The 25,892-nt window shown below is 42.9% G+C and overlaps 1 protein-coding gene across 1 annotated transcript in view; it reads right to left on the bottom strand.

Moving 5' to 3' along the window:
- Positions 1-25,892, bottom strand: part of dnah2 (dynein, axonemal, heavy chain 2) — a gene marked incomplete at both ends in the record, with an annotated part of 552,347 nt that overhangs the window by 188,724 nt on the left and 337,731 nt on the right. Inside the window, 1 exon segment of the mRNA XM_080741500.1 lies at positions 19,877-20,095. Within this exon segment, the coding sequence (XP_080597626.1) occupies positions 19,877-20,095 (219 nt within the window).

Here is a 25,892-nt window from a genome sequence, read left to right as displayed (position 1 = left end):
GGCATGGGATGCGGCTGGTACACTGGCTGAGAGGCTGGTGTTGGATGTGGCTGGTACACTGGCTTGAGGGCAGGTGTCTGGTGCTGCAGTGAAGCAGACATCTGATGCTGTAGTGGAGAGGGCACCTGGTGTTGGTGCTGCAGTGTAGACGGCCCCGGGTGCTGCGGTGAAGTGGGCCCCTGGTATTGCGGTGAAGTGGGCCCCTGGTGCTGCAGTGAGGTGGGCCCCTGGTATTGCGTTGAAGTGGGCCCCTGGTGCTGCAGTGAGGTGGGCCCCTGGTATTGCGTTGAAGTGGGCCCCTGGTGCTGCGGTGAGGTGGGCCCCTGGTGCTGCGTTGAAGTGGGCCCCTGGTGCTGCAGTGAGGTGGGCCCCTGTTGCTGCGGTGAAGTGGGCCCCTGTTGCTGCGGTTTAGTGGGCCCCTGGTGCTGGTGCTGCAGTAAAGTGGGCCCATGGTGCTGCGGTGAAGCCGGAATAGTTGGGCCATGCATGGCCACTGATAAGAGGGAGGTGTGACTGGCATGTAGCGATGCTGTAATGGGCGTTGTCACTGGGGCTGCTGACGTTTGGTTGGTTGAGCTCTGGCATTGGTGAATGGACAGTTGAGCTAACTGGTCAGACATGACGTGCTGTTGAGGGTGTACTGCGTTTGGTGGGGCAGTAAAAGATGTGTGTAAATTCTCGGGTCTGACCACCGGTGAGAGGTGGTGGAGGGTATGAATAGGGGGCAGGTACTGCTGTCTCTGATGAAAGGGAGACATAGCATTGCTACAGGTGGAGATCTCATGCATCTCTTCCTCCTCATCTTGCGAGCTTCTAGGTGACTGATTGTATGATAGGGAGTTAGGATATGCTATATTTGGGTTGAGATCACTTAGAGTGTCTAGTCCATACTGCCCACTTGAGTACCTTGTCATCGCTGAGTGTTGGTCTGTTAGGGGGTCCCCTTGCACTGTCTGCATGCTGGTTGGGACTGGAGGTGGCAGTAGAGAATGGGGAAGGTTGACCTGGTACGGTTGTAGGTGGGATGGTATATGTCTTATCCTTTTTGAGTCACCATCTTGTGCCATCTTGCTGTGGTGAGTGAAGCCTCCGGCTCGAATGGACCATGTGAAAATTATACTTTAAAAGGAGGAGGACTGTATATCTGAAGGGTTTGAGGTAATGCCCACCACAGGGCTCCGGTCAGAGAGTTTAATGATGACACTTGGTGGCAGTTTATATTTCTTTATGTAGACTTTTAGTAGGCACAAACAATCACAGAATGAATGGAATTTCCTCAAGAACACATTCTTATATGGTGATGTCTGTGTGTAGCTGCTTTTCTGTAGGTCATAGGATTGGGTCCTAGTAGCTCTATAGGTGCCCTCACAGGAGCCTTAACTAAATTATAAATTGGGTCCTAACAGAAGGGTGCCTAAAGAATGCCTGCTCTAAATTAATTAAGACTAAGGGAATTTTGTACAAGCGTGGTATGATGAATCAGGGCTTTATTTTTCGTTCAAATTTGAAACTTGGAGATACAAGGTTTCTGCCCGACAGTGACACAAGGCATGAGTGAGTTAGTGCGTGAGTGAGTGTGTGCGTTTGTTCGTGCGTAAAAAGCTTGTCTGTTTTTTTTAATAATTTCAGCTTGCGAGCAAGCGTTTGGCTTCCAAATGTCGCTGGAAGTGCCCATTTAGCAAAGAAATGCCACAATCTACTCCAAATTTGCATCACACACAAGGGAATCACAAACTAGGGAATCACAAACTCTTCCCCCCACGAGCTATAAGAGCTTGTGACTAAATAATAACACAGGTTATTTTTCCATTCCTGAAAAGTAACGTTTTGGACATACAAGGTTTCCACCCGAAACGAACGAACGAACGCACGCACGCACGCACGCACGCACGCACCACACACACACACACACACACACACACACACACACACACACACACACACACACACACACACACACACACACACACACACACACACACACACACACACACACACACACACACACACACACACACACACACAGCTGAGGTGCAATCAAGGGCCTAGCAACATCATTAAAAACAAGCTCAGTAAAATCAACACAGCCCTTGTGCCTCATTGTCTCTCCTTCTCTCTCCTCTCCTCTCCTCCATCTCCTATTTATATCTCCACTACACCAGGACCATCCACGTGAGACACAGAGTGAGACAACAGATGGAGAACGTGAGGAGAACATGAGGTGATGAACACGGCAATGTGTCAAGGAGATAATTCTCGTCTACAGGGACTGAAAGGTGCGAGATCAGAGGAAATGGCATGAACCCTTGTCCAGTGGTACCCACTACCTGTGGGCCGGGGCCCACTGGTGGGCCTTGGCCTGGGGGTATTGCTAGTGGACAAACAACTGGCAAAACACAGATTTTAATAGAACAACAAATGTCAAGGCATTTTCTTCTTTAAAACCTTGAAAATGTAGTTTTCATTGTGATACTGCTAAATAGGAACTTAAAGGAGTAGTTCACCCCCAAAATGACTTTTTTTCTATTGATTACGCACGCCATGGAGACTTGATTTCAAAAATATTTTTAGTTTTTTGTTGCATTCAAGACAATAATTTGATTACAATAAATTAACCCCCATCGATTCTGGATGGGGACCCAAATGTATTTGGGTCCCCATCCGGAATCAATGGGGGTGAATTTACTATAATACGGTACATTTTTTGTCTTAGGAATGCGACAAATACAAAACAATATGATTGAACTCAAGTCCCCATGGCGTGAGTAATCAATAGGAAAAAAAGTAATTTTTGGGGTGAACTACTCCTTTAGGGTATTATGTTAGTTTGATTGATCCAAGCCTGAACAGAGAACACAATCTATTAATTGATCATAACATGCTATGAAAGTACAATAAATGCCCCTTCCAACATCCAACCTATTTTTCTTTTTTGTGGAAAGGGAGGTGATGATAAGTACATTTTGATCATCATTCTCGACTTTTTCGGGACACTCCTGCAGCCCCAGATGTCCTCACTGTCTGAACTAGTAAGGAGAACGTGTCAGAAACTGATATTTTCTCTCCCGACAACGGAGTGATGTACTGACCTCAAGTCTGCAGTTCAGACTGCAAGGGGGAGTTTATTTCTGCCGTTAGGGGCACAAGGGCACAAGCTCTTATATTTTCGGGGCGGAAACATTCTAGGTCTAAAACTGTTCCTTTTTTATTACACATAAAAAAAACTGTCGATCTTCAGGTTCACAACGTGTCAAATTGCAACACGTTGTGTGCTTGTATATCTGCTATTTTCACTACTTTATTGCCACACTAAAAAGCTGAAATATGGAGATACAAGGTTTTCTGCCCGAGAGCAACAAAATCTTTCTGTCATGAAGCTTCTTTTGAGACTAATGTTGAACATCATTCAGCTTGGCACGCAAAGGAGAGACTGAAGGAAACATATGTCTGTGTAACAGCTACAGGTGGATGGAGAGGCAGAATTCTCCCTTTGATAAGACGGACAAACTCCACTAAAAACTCGTATAAAATATACAAGTGGAGTCTCCATGCAGAATTATCTTTGATCATTTAGTCTACAATACTCAAACACAGCTATGAATGAATGCACCTGGAGCAGTGGTTCTCAAATGTTTTAATATTAGGGACCCACACAACCCTGAGAGTGTCCAAAATGTGTACATTCTCAGAGTTACAGATCTGGAACGGCCCATTTGGAAGCCTCCTCCAACTTAAAGGGTGGTGGTGTTAACGGTGAAATTGGTGACCTGGCGAAATATGTGACCGTCTCGTGGACTTCACATACATTGATATCTTGCAGTACGTTGCCAAATACCAAGATGGTCACATATTGGGCCATAAAAGATGTCGGTATCCGAAAGGTGGCAAAGGTTACCATGCATTTTTGAAAAGCTCTATATCTGTAGATTATACAGCTAAATTGGTGTTATCAGCCGCTAGAGTTGATATACAGTGGGGAAAAAAACAAAAACTTAATCAGCTTTAAGTATCATATGAGGGGTCAAACTAGTTTTTTTTTTCATGATTCTGAATCCATTGCAAGCATCGGTTTTGCATGAAAAACATTCCTTAGGCTAAAATGGCCCCACAAGACTATGGTTTAGTGATGAAAAGTGATGAGTCATCACTTTTCACACTTGTGTGGGGGCCATTTTAGCCCAAGGAATGTTTTTCATGCAAAACAAATGCTTGCAATGGATTCAGAATCATGAAAAAAAACCTAGTTTGAACCCTCATATGCTACTTAAAGCAGATTAAGTCTTTGCTTTTTTCCCCCTGTATAGTAAAGTTAATGGGACACCAACTCTAGCGGCTGATAACACCAATTTAGCTGTGTCTCAGAAAGGGTTATCATACCAAAATATAATCTACAGATATAGAGCTTTTCAAAAATGCATGGTAACCCTTGCCACCATTCGGATACCGACATCTCGTATGGCCCATGGATTAATGCTGGAGGCAGTAATGTTGGTAGTGGGATCTGTCTGTGTGGAAGATGGAAGGAGACACACATCCTCATCTGGTCCTCTGTGTCTGTGCTCTGCCACCCTGCTCTGCTGTCTCTGTTTCTACTAGATCTAGATGATTCACTTTGGTGCTTTAATCCTCTCTACTCTGCCCGCCGCTCCGTTTAACACGTACGCACGCACGCACGCACGCACACACATTTGTATTACTATACTTGTGAGAACATCAACATTTTAGGATTCATGAATGCCAAAAATAGCAGAATTATAAGCTCACAACTCGTAGTCGTGTAACGAGTTGTGAGCTACAACAGATTTTTGGTGCACGACACTGGCATGCAATTAAGTATAAATCGGGCATAACTCTAACGCTAACCTCTGCTAAACCTAACCAATCCTAATCTCAACCTAAATATATGCTAAACTGTACATTTTCTTTGAACCATATACAACTATTTGTCTTGTGAGAGCCAGGACAATCGGTCTACAATGATTGTCGACTTTGTCGAATTCTCTACAGTATATGTGGGGACATTGGCCCTTCACAAGTATATTAATGCAAGCACACGCACGCACGCACGCACACACGCACACACGCACACATGCACACACACACACACACACACACACACACACACACACACACACACACACACACACGCACGCGCACAGAGCTACCATTTCAGTGCCTTGAGGCGTGAAACAGTGTAGAAGACAGAGGAGCTCTTCAAACTGATTACTGGAGGGAGAAGCCGCAGTATAAGATCATGAGATACACTCCATTAAACACCATAGAAGTGCAGTGGTCCCACCAGACGCCGCACTAAACCACTATGAGGCTGTTTGTTCTCACACACCGTATGGGTGCGCGTGTGCGCGTGTGTGTGTGTGTGAGAGAGAGAAAGCGAGATCAACACAGAGATCGTGTTTCGATTTGCAATGGACAATACATGCAATGGTTAAAGACCAGGGGTCGTCAACGTTTTCAGGCCAAGGACCCCTTAGTTGAGAGAGAGATGAAGCAGGGACCCCCACAACCTGTTCATAGATGTGTTTGTTTCATTGTTTGACAGCACAATAATCAGCGTATTTTGGATTCATGTCAATTTGTGTTTTCAGATATTGAACCACTTAAACCGTCAATACTTAATAAACTTGACCTTTCTCTCTGTACTCAGTCTGCTCTTTTTCCCATCTACTCCAAAACTCTTTGCCAAAAATAGCCGATCTACTATCGGGCTCTCCACCAGGAAGCATGCCCTAATAACAATAATACTATTATTTTTAATAATTAAAGTAGACAAATACCCACCCCCCTTTTTTCCTTCAACTGGTGTGCCAATTAACCATCTCCAAACAATTCTGTGTTGCCACTCCTATTGTACCCTACCGGCTGTGCGTGGCTGGGTGCGTGTAAGTGGATTTTTTGGGGTGACAGTGTTGACGGATGCATCTGGAAGTGCGGCGGTCTGTTTACCATGCACGCGTGCACGCTTGCCTGTGTGTGTGTGCAGGCGCACGTTTAACAGTATTGACAGATATGTCAGGATGTGTATGTGTATGATGCGGGTGTGTGTGTGGGGGAGGGAGGGGGGGGGGGGGGGGGGAAACGACCCCCCCTGGGGAGTGAGGGAAGCAATCATATGTTGGAGCCGCTCGCTGATAGGTGCGATATATGCTCCAACACGTCTGTGTCAAAGTGAGAGGTGATAATGTGTAATTTCGTGGAAAGGGACCCTCGGGGACGGATGTTGTGATATTAATGGTAAATGAGAAATGGACAGACAGAGAGAGAGAGACATGGAGAGGAATGGAGGGAGGCAGAGAGAGAGACAGGGGCGTCGACTGGGTATGGCAGGGGTATGCAGCTGCCATACCCTGGGTCCAGGGGGGAAAATAAAAGTTACTTTTAAATATAAATCCGTGAATGTCTCTTTGTCTATCTGTGCTGGTTATTATGTTGTTAAATTACAGTAAAATCACTACAAATGAAAATGTTAACAAAATGGTCACTTTAACAAGGTATTATAATTATATTCTCCACACTTTTATTCTCCCCATCTTGACAAGATGGTATATTCCAAGGTTCCACAGGTCAGCTGCACGGGTGCAATTCATTATTGTTAATTGTGGCACGTTTACTAACATAATGCCAAGTTTGGCTGCACTTGAACAACTGTTCTAGGCTGCCCAAGAAACCGTAGAAACGGAGGAAAAAATTAAATGTACTTCTTAAAATAAATGTATCATGCCTGTTGCTAAGGTATGGCAACATGACTGGTGTCTTGCACGCGCGCCTCGTTGCCATACCTTAGCTTTTTCTGAACTGACGCCACTGGAGTAGAAGGGAGGGAGGCAGAGAGAGAGAGAGAGACAGAGAGAGAGAGAGAGAGAGAGAGAGAGAGAGAGACAGAGAGAGAGAGAGAGAGACAGAGAGAGAGAGAGAGAGAGAGAGAGAGAGACAGAGATAGAGGGAGGGAGGTAGAGAGAGACAGAGGGAGAGAGAAGGTATCATGGTAAAGAGTAAAGACAGGTATGAATAGTGGAAGATAGAAACAAACAGAGATGTATTGGATGGATAGATCAGCATCTAATCAGAGCCTGGGATGAAGCTGTGAGCCGTTAATCATGCTGCGCCTGAATGTGTAATTTGTGTGTGTGTGTGTGTGTGTGTGCGTGCGTGCGTGCGTGCATGCGTGTGTGTGTGCTGAATGTATTACAGGTGCTACAGGCTACCTTAGCCCGTAGCGACCAGGCAGTCTTATGCACAGGTTCAAATGTAATTTAGATAACATGTTATTTAAACAGATGCCGGGTTAATTGGTTGACCTGTTTGTATAGTTTCACATGATGATGACTATTATCATTATTATTATTATACATTTTGTATATTATACTGTTTAGAGTAGACTGATGCTAGTTTCTTGGTTTAGCCATGATCCTAGATTACTAAGGGACTACACTGTCTCTATGCATTTGATGTACGTGCTTACCGTGCTTACTGTGAGTCAGTATAGGCTATAACGTGTATACATCGCACACGTTAGTCCAGGGGTCTTCAACGTTTTCAGGCCAAGGACCCCTTAGTTGAGAGAGAGATGAACCAGGGACCCCCACAACCTTTTCATAGATTCCATAGTTTCATCGTTTGACAGCACAATCATCAGTGTATTTTGGATTCATGTCAATTTGTTTTCAGATATTTAACCACTTGAACCGTTAATACTTAATAAACTTGACCTTTCACTCTGTACTTGGTCTGCTCTTTTACCCCTCTACAAAACCTCTTTGCCGAAAATAGCTGATCTACAAGCTCACAACGCCTCGCAGCGCGAGGCGTTGTGAGCTTGTAAATCTGCTATTTTTGGCTAAAGTTCTCAGAATATGGACGCTAGGGTTCAAGTTGTCAATATAAAAAGGATTGGAAGATTTGGAGGACCCCCTGTAGTAACTCTGAGGACCCCCTAGGGGTCCAGGACCCCCTGTTGAAGACCCCTGCGTTAGTCTACTACAGTAGCACCATGACGCTTTGGGAGCTTGTAGATCTGCTATTTTAGGGAAAGAAAAGAAAATGGAAATTCTTGAAAATTGAAAAATAGTGGGCCTGTGTGACAACCTCAAAATAGGGACACCAGGGTTACGTGGTTCACTACGCGTTGCCAAATGAAGTCATTCTGCCCGTGCGTTGACAGGTGGTGGGGCTTTTTAAGTGCAACAGTATGGATGCTGACTGCCTTGCAGAGAAGTTTCAACCCTGCCTAGAAACTTCTGTACAAAGGTGCCGGTTGAAAATACCCCACACCAGTGTCAACCTAACATCACGAGAGAGATGTCAAAACAGGAAAAGGGAGAAAATAAAATATCACCAGTTACTTAGCAACATGACATGCGAAGCCCGATTCTAGAGCTAAAATGGCCGCCGACCTGAATAGTGGATCTCAGGTCTATTTTTAACCCAGGGCTGAGAAGTACAAAGAGGCAGACAGAATCAATGGCGCGGGGCGAGGTGAGAGGGGAGGCACAGCAGGTCACTCTCAGGGCTTAGAGGTGAGCGTTGCTCCCAGCAACAGAAAATGAGGTGTAAAACAGAGTCAAACACGGATTTAGACATGTGCTCCTTCCTTTGCAGTGCTGGAAAGTATAGTCAATTTATAGTCAAGTGCCGTACTTGAGTGTTGAGGTACTTTCCTGGAGTATTTCCATTTTTCATTAGTTCAGTGTCTCCCAACCTTTTCTCTGTCAGGCTACACTTTTTATTGTTAAAATATCCCACGCACAGCACGCATGCATGCATGCCATACGGCAAACTTCACAAGCTTGGTTTGGTAGCTTATACTGGGAACCATATAGCATGGTTTGGTACGGTAGCTTACTGGGAACCATATAGCAAAACTGGGAACCATAAAAAAACATGAAATATGGAGATTTCTACCAGCAACAATATATTGCAGTTATCATATCGCTGTTCGGGCAGAAACCTCTTATCTCCATATTCAAACTTTTCATAAATGAATGCCATAAAATACATGATAATACAAGCTCAAAACATGACGCTTGTTTTGAGCTTGTAGGTCTGCTGTTTCTGCTTGAAAAGTAACAGATCTGGACATACAAGGTTTCCACCCTCAGCTCCTTCTAAGATGAGGACATGTCTGTTTCGCATTAGTCCTCTCACTCTGTCCCGGTTAAAGTACTCAAAATGTTTTACTTAAATGTATCAATACTGTAACGTAGAAATACTTCAACGTCACGGAATTCAACATTTATTTGCGTAAAAGTACAAAAGTGGTATCAAAATGTACTTAAAGTACCAAAGGTAAACATACTTGTTGTGCAGGATGTCAAATGTATGTGGTCAATGTATGTTTTGTAATAATAATCAAAATCTACAAAGTAACTATAGTCCAAGATGTTAGCTCCAGAATATGAAGGAATCGTTCAGTTTGTGATAAAAGCATGAAATTTGGTACACTTATAGTCAAAGGCATTCCGAAAAGATTTGGATATGGAGGCATCATGAATTTTCAACATGGCGCCCATGGCAGCCATTTTTCAAAATGGCTGCTAGCAACAACTGTTTTCTTAGGAGTAATGGATATAATATGATAGTTTAGACATATTTACCATACATAGTACTTGGTAAATGCCTTTTGGATAATTTAAAAGTAATTGAATTGAATATTCAAGATGGCCGCCATTTTTCAAGATGGCAGCCGTCACTTGTATGACTGATATGGGTGATCTCTGTGTCAAATCAGTCATTTTTTTATGACGCATAATTCAAATTTGAAACTTTGGAATTGGCCAAAAAATTCCTTCTATCTCACTGCACAGGCTACTGTATATACAGTAGGCCTACAGTACATTATCACTGTTTTTTTTTTAGATGGCAGCCATATGGCCAAAATCTAAATTATAATTGCAAGAAAATAGAGCTATTATCTATTTTATTGGAATTACATTTTGATCCAATAAACTTAATCAGCAACAAATGTACCATTTGATGAAAGGAAATGTAATAGAATAGTATTAGAAGTTTGTGGCCCTTCGTGCCGCTCACCTCTAGAGTTTGTGTCCGCTTCCTTACTATACTGTAGTGTACTGTACCTTACTTTACTGTACTGACCTAACTGTACTGTACTGTACTGTACTGTACTGTACTGTACTGTACTGTACTGTACTGTACCTTACTGTACTGTAGTGTACTGTACATTACTGTACTGTAGTATAGTGTACTGTACATTACTGTACTGTAGTATAGTGTACTGTACCTTACTGTACTGTAGTATAGTGTACTGTACCTCACTGTACTGTACTGTCCTTACTGTACTGTACTGTACTGTAGTGTACTGTACATTACTGTACTGTAGTATAGCGTACTGTACCTTACTGTACTGTGCAGTACTGTCCTTACTGTAGTGTACTGTAGTGTAGTGAACTGTACTCCTGTATAGTACTCTACTGTACCTTACTGTACTGTACTGTACTGTACTGTACTGTAGTGTACCTTACTGTGCTGTACTGTAGTGTAAAAGCGCTATATACTGTACTGTTGTGTACCTTACTGTGCTGTATTGTAGTGTAAAAGCACTATACCGTACGGTTGTGTAAATTACTGTGCTATAGTGTAGTGTAAAAGCACTATATACAATCCAGATAGTATTATTGTTACTATTATGACTATTGTTATTGCTATTGAAACTGATCTCTACCTTTATCCATCCATCCATCCATCCATCCATCCATCCATCCGTCTATCCGTCTGTCCGTCTGTCTGTCTGTCTGTCTGTCTGTCTCTTTCTCTCTATTGATAGATGTTTCTATCTATCTGATATGCAGAATTTCTTGTACATTTTCTCATCAAACAAAAAAACATGTTTGCAGTAGGCAGAGGGACTATCCTTTACCACCTTTTACTACAGGGAAACACATTCAAGTATGGGATATGGGAACTAGGTTCGGATAAGACACCTAGCCCTGCACCTAGCTGGAACGTTCATCCAGTACCATTTAATTCCTGTGCGATCACCATCTGGGTGCCCTGTTAACTCTTTCTCAGCCTGAACGCACTATTACGCAATTTTGCGCAAGAGCCTCCCAGCCGACACGCACTTTTACGCACTTTTTTTTTTTTTTTTTTTTTGAAACTTCAAAGCCTTCCCCAACTTCTGACATTGTTTGGAGTGAACCACATCAAAGGAAAGCCTCAAATCACCAGCCCAAACACAAACCAGCTGTCTCAGATCAGAGAAAATCACATCACATTACCACAACAATCACCAGACACAAGAGCTGTGGGAACCATCTTGGCATTCTAGCCGAGTGAGAGCAATTGAGATGGCTGATTGATAAAAAGAGAGAGAGAGAGAGAGAGAGAGACACTGAGAGACACTGTGTGTGTGTGTGTGTGTGTGTGTGTGTGTGTGTGTGTGTGTGTGTGTGTGTGTGTGTGTGTGTGTGTGTGTTTGAGGAGAGGAAAAAAGAGAAAGAGCTAGTATTTTTTTTTTTCAACTTCACCAGCCCAAACACAACAAACTGTCTCAGATCACAGAAAAACACATCATAATTATATTTACCTTTTGTATAGTCCATCCATAGTTTGTAGTAGTAACAGACAGTAGTAAAAGTAAGAACCATGACGATCCAGTAAAACTTTTTGTAACGGCTGTAGAAGTATAGTCCTCAGTAGTATACTAAAGCACTAAACTAAACCCCCCCCCCCCAAACACATGGCTGATCCTTGCCGTGAAAGCCGTACATCCAGCAATCCCAGGCCTGGGGAGGACGGTAACACAAGGTAACACAAGCTGATTGGCCACACAATGGTAACCATGGTGATTTTAGTCATTCCAGGGCCCAGGACGAGAGAGAGAGTGTAGCAGACTCTCTATGTCTCTCGACCACTCGCTCTGCCACACCTCTCTCTCTCTCTTGCTCTAATTTCCCTCTCTCTCTTTCTTAGTAAGCGGTCTTTCACTCCCCGTGTCTCTATGTCTCTCGACCACTTGCTCTGCTACACCTCTCTCTCTCTCTCTTGCTCTAATTTCCCTCTCTCTCTCTCAGTAAGCAATCTTTCACTCCCCGTGTCTCTATGTCTCTCGACCACTCTCTCTCTCTCTCTCTCTCTCTCTTTTTTTTCCCCAACAGCTGACATTGTTTGAGGTGATCATCACAGTAAAGTCTCAAATCACCAGCCCAAACACAACAAACTGTCTCAGATCACAGAAAAACACATCATAATTATATTTACCTTTTGTATAGTCCATCCATAGTTTGTAGTAGTAACAGACAGTAGTAAAAGTAAGATCCAGTGTTGTTGTTGGTAGTGTGAGCCAGGTCTCACAAGCCAAGCTAAAAGAGAGGCGTCAATTGGGTATGGCAAGCTATGGCAGCTCACATACCTTGGCTACAGGGGGAATATAATAAAATGTACTGTAATCGTGCCTGTTGGAAAGGTATGGCAACATGACTGGTGTCTTGCACGCCGGGCCTCGCGCGCGTGAAAGACAGCTTTTTTTTTTTTTTTTTGCCATACCTTTTTTTTGCCATACCTTTTTTTTTCGCTGAGCTAAACGCCCTGCTCGATCGGCCGTGGTCCGCGGACCACCGCCGATCGAGCAGGGCGTTTAGCTCAGCGGCGTCAGTTCAGAAAAAGCTAAGGTTGACGCTGGAATGTCTTTACAAGATTAGGAGCATATGTATCACTGACGCTTGGATTCAGCCGTCCTGGGCCCTGGAATGACTAAAATCACCATGGTTACCATTGTGTGGCCAATCAGCTTGTGTTACCTTGTGTTACCATGGTGATTTGGTACATGACCGTCCTCCCCAGGCCTGGGATTGCTGGATGGACGGCATTCACGTAGCAGCAGCCATGTGTATGGTGGGGGGGGTTTAGTTTAGTGCTTTACTATACTACTGAGGACTTGCTGGATGGACGGCAATCTCTCACCGTGTCTATATGTCTCTCTACCTCTCGCGGAAAAAAAAGGGAGAGAGAGTGTGTAGCAGACTCTCTATGTCTCTCGACCCACTCGCTCTGTTACACTGCTCTCTCTCTCTTGCTCTAATTTCTCTCTCTCTCTCTCTAACCTTACAGCCGTGATACAAGAGAGAAAGTTGGGGAGAGAGAGATTGATTGATTGATTGATTGATTGATTGATTGATTGATTGATTGAAGACTTTATTAGAAGTTTGCATAGGAAAAGGTACAGTTTCATTCACTGGTACAAGGTCTACTAAAAGGAGATCCATGAAAATACTAGGCTTATTTCCATAGTAAACCATATATCTCATATAACATTGAATGACAGACAAATAGAACACAGTACTATGCAGTAGATATGTAAAGAAAAACAAAAAAGAAAACAGTAAGAGTGCACGTGTGCGTGCGCATGCCCATGTTCGCGTGCACATGCATGTTGCACGTTGCAGAGGGGGGGGGGGGGGGGGGGGAGAGAGAGAGAGAGAGAGAGAGAGAGACAGTGACACAACGTAAACACATGCACGTTGCGTGCTGTTTATTGATGTAAACTCAAGACATGAATCAGACTGCATTCTGAGATAGACAGCGCCGCCGTGTGGATGACAGGCGTGCCTGCATCCACTGCTATCAGTATGGACCAGAGCCCTTATAGGTCTATTGTCCACATAACTTGAGGGATTGAGCTGAAATGTGCCTTTATACTTGAAAAGTCTGTAAAACACGTATTTGTTTACCCATTTGTTTGAAAACATACTGCCTGATGCATCATTGAAGCCAAAAATAGAAGGCTGAAAAGAGTTATGTTTGATAGCATCCTTTCGAAAACATGTATTCAGAAAGCTGTTTTGGTGATTACATCGCCTACAAACAGCCCTATTTCTAAACAATAGAAAATGATAGCAACTTACTACTTGGCGGATTTGTAAAGAGGGCGAATTGATCTTTCCATACGTATATGGAAGTTGGTATATTCACAGTAGAATGAATAGATATTCTATTTATTATACTAAAAAGTCGTTTATCTCAAAATGTCTATGCAAAAAGGCTGTTTTGATAGCAAAACAATCTTTATAAAGTTGCCATTTACTAGACTATAGAACAAGATACAGATTTTCTAGTTTGATGTATCGGAAAGAGCGCGAGCAGGCCTTTCCAGTCATATGGGTGTGGTGTGCAATACACTCTACAGACGATGCGTAATCGTCCCCCAAAATGAGTGAAAAATCCGGCAGTAGAGACTTAGAGCCAGATTTAAGGGGGCTGAGAAAGAGTTAACCGTGGCTCAGCTCTTCCACACTGGCACACCCTGTCCATTCACGTGCAGCTATCTAACTACATCTAATGTAAACTACATAGATGTGGGACTAAAATTATATAGCATTTAGGAAACTAAACTACACTACCACTCAGGGCGGCCATGAAGGCCATGGACTCCGTTGCCCCTCAGTTTGGCCTTGTGTCCCTCAAAACAAGGACATGACCTGAGGCCACAGAGGCCTAAATGCCCCAGCTGACTGTACCACTTTCTCCTCTGTCTCCTACTTGTCAATATGTAGACAGTAGACACTGGTGTCTCTTTCTTGTCATGTAGACACCAGTGTTTTTTCTGAAATCTTAACTCCCCTGAGTCTGCATCTTTAAACCAATCCAGTGACTTTGATTGGTGCATGGCTGAGCATGGATCAGAGTGTAAATACCATCCTTAATCTATTTCATTGCATAGGTTATCATCCCTAACACTTAAATTCAATAATTTGGACTAAAATCGTGTTTTACTTGATGGCCTTCCTGCCCTGACATTTAGCCTTTGTGGCCTCAAAAGGGGCCTTGCCCCTAAAATGATGAAATTCCAGGCCTGCTACCTCTAAACTATCACCACAACCAGCACATTAATAACAGAAACTATGGCATTATTAAGCGAAGTGTATTTAGCTGGCACTGAACCCCATGCTGAGTTTCACAGCAGTGACGTCACCAGTGTGCCCTAGCTGTTTTTCAACATCCACTATGTTACATTTCCATTCATCGAAGGGTTCCGTTTTTTTGCTGATATAGGGATTGTTAAGTTTATTGGATCAAAATGTAAGTCCAATGAAATAGTTAATAACTCTATTTTCTTGCAATTATAATTTTGATTTTGGTCATATGGCTGCCATCTTGAAAGATAGAAGGAAGCTTCTGGCCAATTCCAAAGTTCCAAATTTGAATTCTGCATCATAAAAAAATACTGATTTGACACCGAGATCATCCATATCAGACAGTCATACAAGTGACGGCTGCCATATTGAAAAATAGCGGCCATCTTGAATATTCAATGACAACTTTTAAATTATTCAAAATACATTTACCAAGTACTATGTATGATACATATGTCTAAAATATCATATTATATCCATTACTCATAATAAAAAAGTCGTTGCTGGTGGCCATTTTGAAAAATGGCTGCCATGGGCGCCATGTTGAAAATTCATGATGCCTCCATATCCAAATCTTTTCGGAATGCCTTTGGCTATAAGTGTACCAAATTTCATGCTTTTATCACAAACTGAACGATTGTTTTGGTTACTTGCTGCACTACTAGTAAATACAGTTGTCAAATAATTAGAGTAAAAGTACAATATTTTCCTCTGAGATGTAATGAATTTGAAGCAGAAGTATTGAAAATGGGAAATACTCAAGTAAAGTACAAATTCCTCAAAATTGTACTTAAGTACAGTACTTAGTAAAAGTACTTCCTACAAAGGCAGAGTGCAGTAACTACGTTTTGGGACACACCGACTTATTTGTGTCGCCCAACGGTCGAATTAGCCTTCTTGATATTGGGGGATGAACAATTACCTCAAGAACAGATGTACAATCAGTGTAATATCACTTTTATATCTTTATCTCATTTGGCTGATAAGCTGTAACACTTTTAAACCCATTTTTTGGTGAAATTCGAAAACGTAGTTACTGCACTCTGCCTTTGTAGGGCAGTGTACATTACACCACTGCTCTGTCCTCAGGTGCCTGCCTCTCTACTCTATCCTATCTCCTATCTGAACGAGGCATGACAGTGGGATAGGGGCTAGAAAATGACAATTTGGTAAAAAAAGAAAAAAGCGTATTCAAATTATGCTAATGCAATTAGTCTCAATGATTAGGGAAGCAAAGTCACTACAACTACATCCACTCATCTACCCCATCAGCTGTTCTTGTGTGTGCGTGTGCATGAGCGCGCGTGTGCGTGCACGTTAGTATTGACAGATAGGCGCAGGATAGACAGACAGATAGACCTAAATTAATCCCGGGGGAAATTCTGTAAATGAGTGGATCTATGCTCCATAATGGTGTGATTGGCCTCGGCATTCCTCATTATCGTCATCAGGGTTAATCGGTCATCGTGAATAGACAAGTCGAGCTTGATCCCCAAGGCAGGTCGACTTTAACCATTTGAACGCTAGTATAGCTATTCTGAGGGAAACATTTGCCGAAAATAGCTCATCTACAAGCTCAGAACATGTTAATGCGATGCGTTGTGAGTTTGTAGAGGGGCTATTCTCGACAAAGAGATTTGGGGTAGAGGGAAAAAAGAGCAGACCGAGAACAGAGCCAAAGGTTTATTAAGTACTGATGGTTTATGTGGTTATAGTCAAATGTGGTGTCTCTTTACCCTCATGGCATCTGAGATCTTGTTTTAAAACATATGTTTGGTCAAGGGTGGTATGGCCAACTTTGAAGGATTAATAACCTAAAAGTGCATGTTCAGGTGGGTTGCCAATGGCATAAAAATCAGGCGACCAATTTGATCGTTTCTATGGTCTTTTTTGTTTTGTTTCATCACTTCCAATTTCACTTGTTTATCCAGTATGAGTTCTCACTCCGGATTGGATGAAGTTGGTATCTCGGACTGAATATATATATATTTTCGATTTAATTACGTATCTATCTACACAGTATGCATATTGAACTTCAATGATAATGCACTGTGGAGATTAACAAGGCGACATGCTAAGAGACAATTCACAATGAGGTTCGAGCATATGGGACAAAAAGTAGAGGCAGAGAGCTCTGCAATACAAAGCCAAGTCCATTAGTATGAAGTAATGGAAAGCAGCCCCCAGAACCAGGAGGGAGAAATTAAGCTCTAATGTCCTGGTAGCTGACTCTGGTAGTGCAGCTTAGCCAGGGACGTGCTGGGCCCCTGATTCAGCCCGGGAAAAAGAGTAGGAGAGGCCCTCATTGTGCGCTATAGAGAGAGATCTCTCTCTATAGCGCTGCTGCTACTCAAAGATTCGTGACAAAGTGACAAGCCAGTGGGCCAATTACATGAGTTATATTTTTCGTCGTTGTCGGGTGGAAACCTTGTATGTCCAAAACCGTTTGTTTTGTATTTATCATTTTAAAAATGATTCAAACTAGTGAAAACAGCCGATCTACAAGCACACAACGCCTCGCACCGCGAGGCGTTGTGTGCTTGTAGATCTGCTGTTTTCACTACTTTTGTGCGACGGCCTTGTATGATGAAGCAGGGCTTTGCTTTGCGAAAAAATGTACAAATTTGAAACTTGGAGATACGAGGTTTCTGCCCGATATTTCTATCCTAATGGCCGGCCTGGAACGGCCGGGAATGAACCGGCCGTTCGGGAGTTGTCCCGATTTTCCCAATGGCCAGCACGTCCCTGAGCTTAGCCGTTTTTGACCAATAGGCTCAGTGCGCGCACGGGCTTGTGCACGGGTAGACATTACTATGCATACGAAATATAACTATAACACGAACGTCATCAAAACCAAACGCGGAAGAAGCCGTAAAAATGGAACACGCTAAATCGATTTCCAGTTACCACTAGGTGTATTATAACTCTATGAACGGGACATGTGTATTATCCAGCTTATACTATGTCTGCTTGCCGAACATTTACATGAAGGAATGAATGCTCACTGAAATTCTGGGTCAGTTCATGTTGAAAGAAATGTTGTTGGTAGTAGTAGCATCTCTAGCAAATACGACATACTACTTTACAGTAATAATAACTTTTATAGTCCCCTAGCTGTGGTGTGAAGCCTTCACACACGCACACACACTTGCATTCACACTATAATTATTGATTTGTACAGTACATTTAGAATATATCTCACTCCAGGCTCAGCCTTAACTATAACAGTATAACACACACCTTAAAGAGGGTGTGATATGGTTGTTGTCGGGTTGAAACCTTACAATATATGAGCAATCCATTCTCACACAAGCAGAATATTGTCTGATCCATATTATAGCGTTGCTTACAGGCACAATCTCCATACTGTATATCAATGTTATATGTTTTTTCATGAATTACGCCCTACGTCATCATACTGTACAAGAGTAGTGAAAATGGCAGAGCAGAGCTACAGGCTTGTGAGCTTTTTATTTTTATTTTCTTAGGTTTCCATACCGATAGCAATGATATTCTCCTTGCCGAGATATGACGGAGTACCTCAATGTGAACCCAACCATTTAAAAGGTAATTTGTGTCTATAGTACCGCTATTAAAATGTTCAATAACGTGGCTTGAGGCTGACGAGGGTTGTCCAATAGCGTTATGGGTTGAGTATTATGTGCAATATGTTTAATGTGTGTGCAATGTGTGTATGCAATATCCTCGTTGTCGGGTGGAAACCTTGTATGTCCAAAAAACTTTACATTTGGTTATTATTAAAAACAATATTTTGTGTGAGATGCTTGTATGAAGAAAGGCATACATTTACAGGGGGAGAAAGTTGAAAAATGGAGATATGAGGTTTCTGCCCGACAGCATCAAATTGTGTAATATGTTGTGGTCATTCTCTTTTTTACAATATTTGCTTCCATGTTTATATGTTAGTTTTTTATTATTACTACTATGGAGTATGCTAGTCCAACACTCATTCCCCATGGGGACAATAAAGTTCATCATGTCGTATCATATTGTGTATACAATATACTGTGTGTATATATATATATATATATATATATATATATATATATATATATATATATATATAATTACACACACACACACACACACACACACACACACACACACACACACACACACACACACACACACGTACACACATGAATGTACAGCCTATCAAAGTACATTTTGTTGTTGTCGGGTGGAAACCTTGAATGAATCAAAGGCGCATACGTTTCAAGAGGGAGAGATCACAGCAAACATCCTAATATAAACCTTCTTCCTCCGCGCTTGTGGGCGGAGAACTGCAGCTGAAAGTGTGATGGAATGCATTTTTCTACAGGAGTGATATGACCACTTTCCCATGGCGTCTAATGAGTGGTTCAGGGTTCTTGTGGATCTCTTCTGCTATCATCGTGACATATAGTCTGATAAAGGGTCTATAGGAGTCTAGGATACAAGGTGAGGGACATATAGTCTGATAAAGGGTCTATAGGAGTCTAGGATACAAGGTGAGTGTGTGTGAGCACCAGGCAGGTGCACACCTAAACATCAAAGGGGGCTTGAGCCCCAGCCCTTTTATCCGTCTGTAAAAACTGCCCTTTCCAGACCAAAAATGCAGTTTTTACTGTGGTGAAAGACATGCAAATGCCCTCTTTCCATGCCATACCTGAAGGCAGCATTCAAGAGAATTGCCTTGTCCAAACTCTCCTGAACTTGAATGCAGCATCTTATGTTGAAAGAATTGCCCTCTTGTGTGCCACATTACATGTGTCTCTGTGTGCCATTATTATGCCATTACGCCACAACTCCAGTATTGACTTGGTTATGCTTAGTTCAGTGTGGTTTCACACACACCGAAAATAGCTGACTTCCAAGCTCACAACGCGTCGCACTGCTATTTTCGGTGCTTCCACCAAAAAGGCCCTTTTGAAAATGCCAGACCCTGCCTCTGTAACATTCTCTGCACGTCCCTGGCGAGCACCTACCCTGACCAGCTGGAAGTCGGCTTCTCCCTTGCGGTGCAGGGCGGTGAGCGCCCCCTGTAGGGCTCTCCAGGTGACTGACTTGCCGCTGCCCGTTTTCCCCACCAGCATGCAGGAGTGATGAGACCTCTTGGTCTTGTACAGCTGGAGGACCTTGGTCACCGCGAACGCCGTCGCCTGCAGACCGCTCTGACGGAGCTCCTCCTCCACCGCCTTTCTCAGCTGGAAAAGACAAGACGATTAATAGCATTTAGGGCTTGAACGCTAATCTGTGTCACTTTAGATTTGAACCACTTTAATCGTAATTTTATGTTTTAACTATTACAAAAATAGCAGATATACAAGCTCACAGCGCGGCACCGAGTGCCGCGCTGCGAGCTTGTAGATCTGCGATTTTTGAAAAATCGAATTTTTGACCCGATTCCATTAATGTCTTTTAAATCCTTCTTCTAAATCAGTGGTTCTCAAACTTTTTCATGTCAAGGGACCCACAAAATTACATGTATTTGGCCACAGACCCCCATCTCAATATTTAGTTCCAGGGACCACCCAGAAGAGAAATTTGAGTTAGGAATGTTTAAACGCTTAAAAAAATACATATATTCAAAGATTTGCACACATTTTCACAACTTTTCACAAATAGCAGATCTACAAGCTCGAGTGCCACGCTGCGAGCTTGTACAGTATATCTGCTATTTTTCGATAGTTAAAGCATTAAATAATTCTAGGCATAATCATTCTAAATAATTTAAGGCATTTAGCAGAAGCTCTCTCATCCAGAGCGACTTACAATAAGCAAGGCCATCACATAATTAGAGCGCAGAGAGACCTCAGGTAAACCAAAAACCTAGCAAAATAGTTTACAGTTTACAGTTTAGGCATTTAGCAGACGCTTTTACAATAAGCAGGTAATACACATCACTATAATAAGCAAGATAATTATGTCAGTACATCAACAACAATATAACAAATGCATATGAATATCAATCTAGAAAAACAATAACATAGGTAGACCATGCACCTAATCAGTAAAAAACTTCTAAAACCTAAAAATGCTATCTAGCTTCATGTGTGGTCATTGAGGGAAGGGGGAGTGTTACAGTATAGTGCTATGAGTTTAGGTGGAGTCTGAAGAGGTGAGTCTTCAGTCCACGGCGGAAGCTAGGGAGTGAGTCTGTAGTTCTAAGTGCGACAGGGAGTTTATTCTACAGTTTGGGGGCCAGGAGGGCAAAAATTGTCTAGTACGAGTGGATTTTTGTCCTGGGGTTTTTAGCGAGGGTTCTGTCAGCATCCCTGTGTTGACAGAACCCTCGCTAAAAACCCCAGTACAAAAATCCACTCGTCCTAGACAATTTGCCCAAAATAGCACTAAAAGATCTAAATAATTGGTACATTGAAACTATAGGATGCTGTTTACACTTTTGGGCGTTCTCGGCGATCCTTGGCTATACTGGATTCATCAAATGTATTTTTAATCAGGGGGTCGTCGCCCGATGCCGTCATGACGCAACCGGAAGCATAGACGTTTTTTTATTTTGTTTTGGAAGGCACTTCGAAAAAACACTTCCCACTTTTGTCTATGGGGTGATCAGAGTCTGATGGGCCCACTTTTTTGACATCAAAAGTCCAGTTTCAATACCAATATGTTCAAAATAAAACAGCATAATGGCAAATAAACATTGCTATTCTATTCAATAACAGTTACTACTAGTCAAGTAATTGATGTAATTTGCTTTGGAAATGTGCATATGAGAAGGTTCACACATACTCTGTCAATGTTTTATCATTAACCATAAGAGTAAATACATATTCCCATTTTCTAGTTTTTCCTCACATACCCCCTGCAGTACCCCTGTTTGAGAAACAATGTGTTAAACAACAGACCTCTGCACAACAATGGGCATCTATTTAAATACCTTGCTATCCAAATTGTATTCGTAACATTGTCGTCCTCAGAAAAACAAGCCTACTACTGTATATGTAACAAAAACATTAGAACGAATGACCAAGATACTGTATGTCGATCGCTAGCATCAATGGAGGCAGAAGGTGACGGCAAGGTGTACAGAGAGAGTGAAGTGCTACAGTAGGGGGTGAAGTGTCTGTCAGTAGAGGTGAGTCTTCAGATTACAGCGGAAAATTGGGAGTGAATGTGCAGTTCTGAGTTTGTGAGACAGAGGGTTTCAAGCTGTAATGGACACACAGGCATATCGATGGAGTCACAGAGTGCCAGAGAGAGTTACAGTCTGTTTCAGGCCGTTATGGACAGACGGGCACATCGATGGAGTCACGGATACGGAGTAAGGACTTGCTGGAGGTGACACAGATACAGTATATAGATAGACAAATAGACCCTTTTCAACCTCGGGCCCAAAACGAGAAATGTATTCTCTCACCCCGAGACCCAGCCTCATTAAAGCATATTACGGCTGCTGCTCCTGTGGGGGCCCGCCAGCAATATAAACCCCGAAAACCCATTTCGGATTCCGACCCAAAGCCTCCTCGGAAAGAGGTCAACTCCCTGGGAACTGACAAGACGGGGCACTCATTTCCTTCCTCTCTCTCTTACCCTTGTGTTTCCAAAACAGTTAGCTTCAAGTTCTGGCCTCTGAGGAAGTTTTCACACTCTGTTGAGTTTTTAGTGTCTTCTCGCTTTGTCGACTCTCTGGTGTGACATGTTGGCGTACACATAATGGCGGGAGTACTTTGCAATTTAGCGGTTGCTTCAACAGTAATTCCCTGTCCGGAGATGTTTTCAAGCGGTGCCACATCCCCACCGCACGGCATGTTAAACTCCAGAGAGTAGAGAGTGTGTTATAGATCAATTTGTTAGACTCCTACATATACGCTCTTGGGGAGGGGACTCCATTGTGTGGGTATTTTGCATCGATATGCCTGAATTCGACAACATTTCTGCATATTCCACAGCAGCAGTATTTTTTCACTGACCTTTTTGCAGAGAGCGACAAGCATACAGTCTTTGATTTGTTGCCGTTGTTAATCATCTCCGTCTACACTAAAATTTGTAGATCGGCTACCCCGTGCTGGGGTTCAAGTGGTATATACAGTACTTTGTTGCACGACAAATAGTGAAATTAGCTGATCTACAAGCTTGTTGATATACAAGCTTGAGCTTCATGTGCACGCTTGTGGATCTAAAAGTTAGATCGACGAGCTCACGACGCATTGCAGCACGACATTGTGAATCAAATATGAATGAGCAAAAACAAATAGTGATGCCCGGGTTAGCGCCATTCCCAGTTCCACTACAAATAATCTTTCACTATTGTATTGTCTTATAGTTGGTGTGAACACTGCCATCCACTTGGCCACTTGGCGGATATCAAAAGCAGATTCCTCCTCATCCCCCACATTGAATCTAATCCCGCATCAGAGCTTAGCAGAAAATGCACGCAGTCTTAGCCATATTCCCTGCCCAAGGAATAAGAGACAGGCACAGAGACATCCTGACTGACAGATGGCAGTTTGTTGAAAACAAACAAGGGAGACAAGGCTGGTACACACTGGTGTCAAGCTGCCACAAACCTGTGTCTGTATCAAACAAAGCAGAGAGAGAGAGAGAGAGAGAGAGAGAGAGAGAGAGAGAGAGACACCCGTCTATTAGCGCTGTAGTTCTCAACCTGTGGGTCGGGACCCACATGGGAAGCTCCACGTGATTTTTGGGGGCCCCCAGATGACAGTGACTCCGGGCCTGGGGACAAATACATCAATTTGGGGGATCCTTGACCTTGAAAAAGTTTAGGAACCATTGCTCTATTGACTAGTGAGAGCTACTGTAACTGATGGCCAGACAGACAGACAGACAGACAGACAGACAGACAGACAGACAGACAGACAGACAGACAGACAGACAGACAGACAGGGGGCGTGCTGGTGGAGGAGGAGTAGAAGGAGTGAAGCAGCAGTGGCTGTCAGTGGGCAGATGGCTGAGGATGAGTTTAGCTAATAGCGGAGGAGGCTTCCTCTTCACTGAGACTAATAATGCTGCTCTCATTAGCACGCAGCACAGGGCCGGACCGCACCGAGACCGGCACCGTGTCGGAACACACGCACCACCACGCAATGCTAATGTACACATACCTACACCAGGTGATGGACGCGCACAACGCAAAGATAAACACACTATGAAGTATACATACACCTGTGCTCTAAACCACACACGGACAGGTGTACACACACATACCGTATGCATGCGTGTACAAACACACACCAGTGCTCTGATGAGCTCATATAGAGGGTCTGAGGAGGATTTGGGGGAGAGAAACTTCTGGAGTTGATGACAGATCTATCATCAACCCTAACACCTCTCTCTCTCTCTCTCTCTCTCTCTCTCTCTCTCTTCTCTCCTCTCTCTCTCTCTCTCTCTCTCTCTCTCTCTCTCTCTCTCTCTCTCTCTCTCTCTCTCCTCTCTCTCTCTCTCTCTCTCTCTCTCTCTCTCTCTCCATGGTTGCCACCCTCAAAATGTGCCATCTGTTTTTCAGAGTACAGAGATATGAGGGGCGGATGAAAATGCACTATAACAGCAGCATTAATAATTCAGCGTGTGTGTGTGTGTGTGTGTGTGTGTGTGTGTGTGTGTGTGTGTGTGTGTGTGAGTGCACACACTGCATGTGGTGGAGCAAAATTACTCATTCATCTATCTGTTTATCTGCAATATTTCTAAACACACACAGGGGGCGGGTGCACGCACGCACGCACGCACGCACGCACGCACGCACGCACGCACCGCACACACACACACACACACGCGCGCACACACTTGTGAGGACATCAACATTTTAGGGAGGCACTTTTAGTAGGGGAGCCTATGTATCAGATTCTGTTGCCCGTAATTTTGGAATGTTAATTTTTGGAGACATGTATATCTTGATTCTTGGGGTTCTCAGAATGCCAAAAAAACATGTCTCCAATTTTTCTTTTTGGGTTTAGCTGGTGTAATTAGCATAATTAGTCAATTAATTGCCCAAAACAGGAAATGGCAATAACTTTGCTTCTAGGTAACTTATAAAGGTGATCTAAGAGTCTAAGTCGATGTTTGTGAGGTCCAGAAATTAATCTGTTACCATTTTGAAGTCATACAAACTTTCCTAATTAGCATAATTAGCATAAATTATGCAAACAACGAGGTGAAAATAAGCAAATTGCTTATTTTTTTTCAGTTTTAGTCAACTTTGAAAGCTTCTCACAGACTTTAAGATGTAAGTTTACAAATCATCAATTATCATCATCCTATATAAATAAATCATGCAACCCTGTATCTGTGTAATAATTACGTAATAATCACACCAAAACCAGAAAGCTATATTTCTTTGCTTCAAGTTAATTAATAAACATGATCTTACAGACAGTGTAAGTCTGTTTGCAAGACTAGAAAATATTCTCTTTCCATAACTAGGATATCTAACCTTCCCTTATTAGCTTAATTTGCATATATATCCTTCATATAAAATAAAGAACAATATGAGAAATGGTCACAGAATTATCAGATTGTTTATTCTCAGAAAATATCGTAAACACATTTAAATAGAAGGGTCTCCATCTTTTTGTCGTCAACACCAATTCCCAACACCAATGCCTTGCTTACATTACAACACACCTATTCATCTGCCCCACACATGCACATCTCAGAGCAGTTAAAACGTTAAGATCGACAAGAACAATGTGACACGCACTGGGATTTCTTGCAGACACATTTGATCAGTTGGGTATTATGGGTAATGGTGGCTGGAGCTGGGGGTTCCCGTGTTGTGACTGGCACCAGTTGTTCTCCCTCAGCCTCCATCCATATTCAGTTACTGGTGGTATCTGTGGGTTATGTACGTGGTCCTGACTCCTCATACCATATTGCCTTGTAATGGGAACGGGCAATGGCTTGATGTAATGCTCCTTGTGTAGGTGGCAGCTTATCGGCTTCTAATTGGTTCTTTGTGAATAACCTCCACCTGAGCTCACCAACATCCACAAGATTTGTACCGGGCTTGTGCAGCTGGCAAACAAA

The sequence above is a fragment of the Nannobrachium achirus genome (genome assembly GCF_963921795.1).
Source record: "Nannobrachium achirus genome assembly, chromosome: 14".
NCBI classification, from domain to species: domain Eukaryota; kingdom Metazoa; phylum Chordata; class Actinopteri; order Myctophiformes; family Myctophidae; genus Nannobrachium; species Nannobrachium achirus.
Note: the sequence above shows the minus strand (reverse complement) of the source record. Positions and strands in the feature narration are given on the sequence as shown.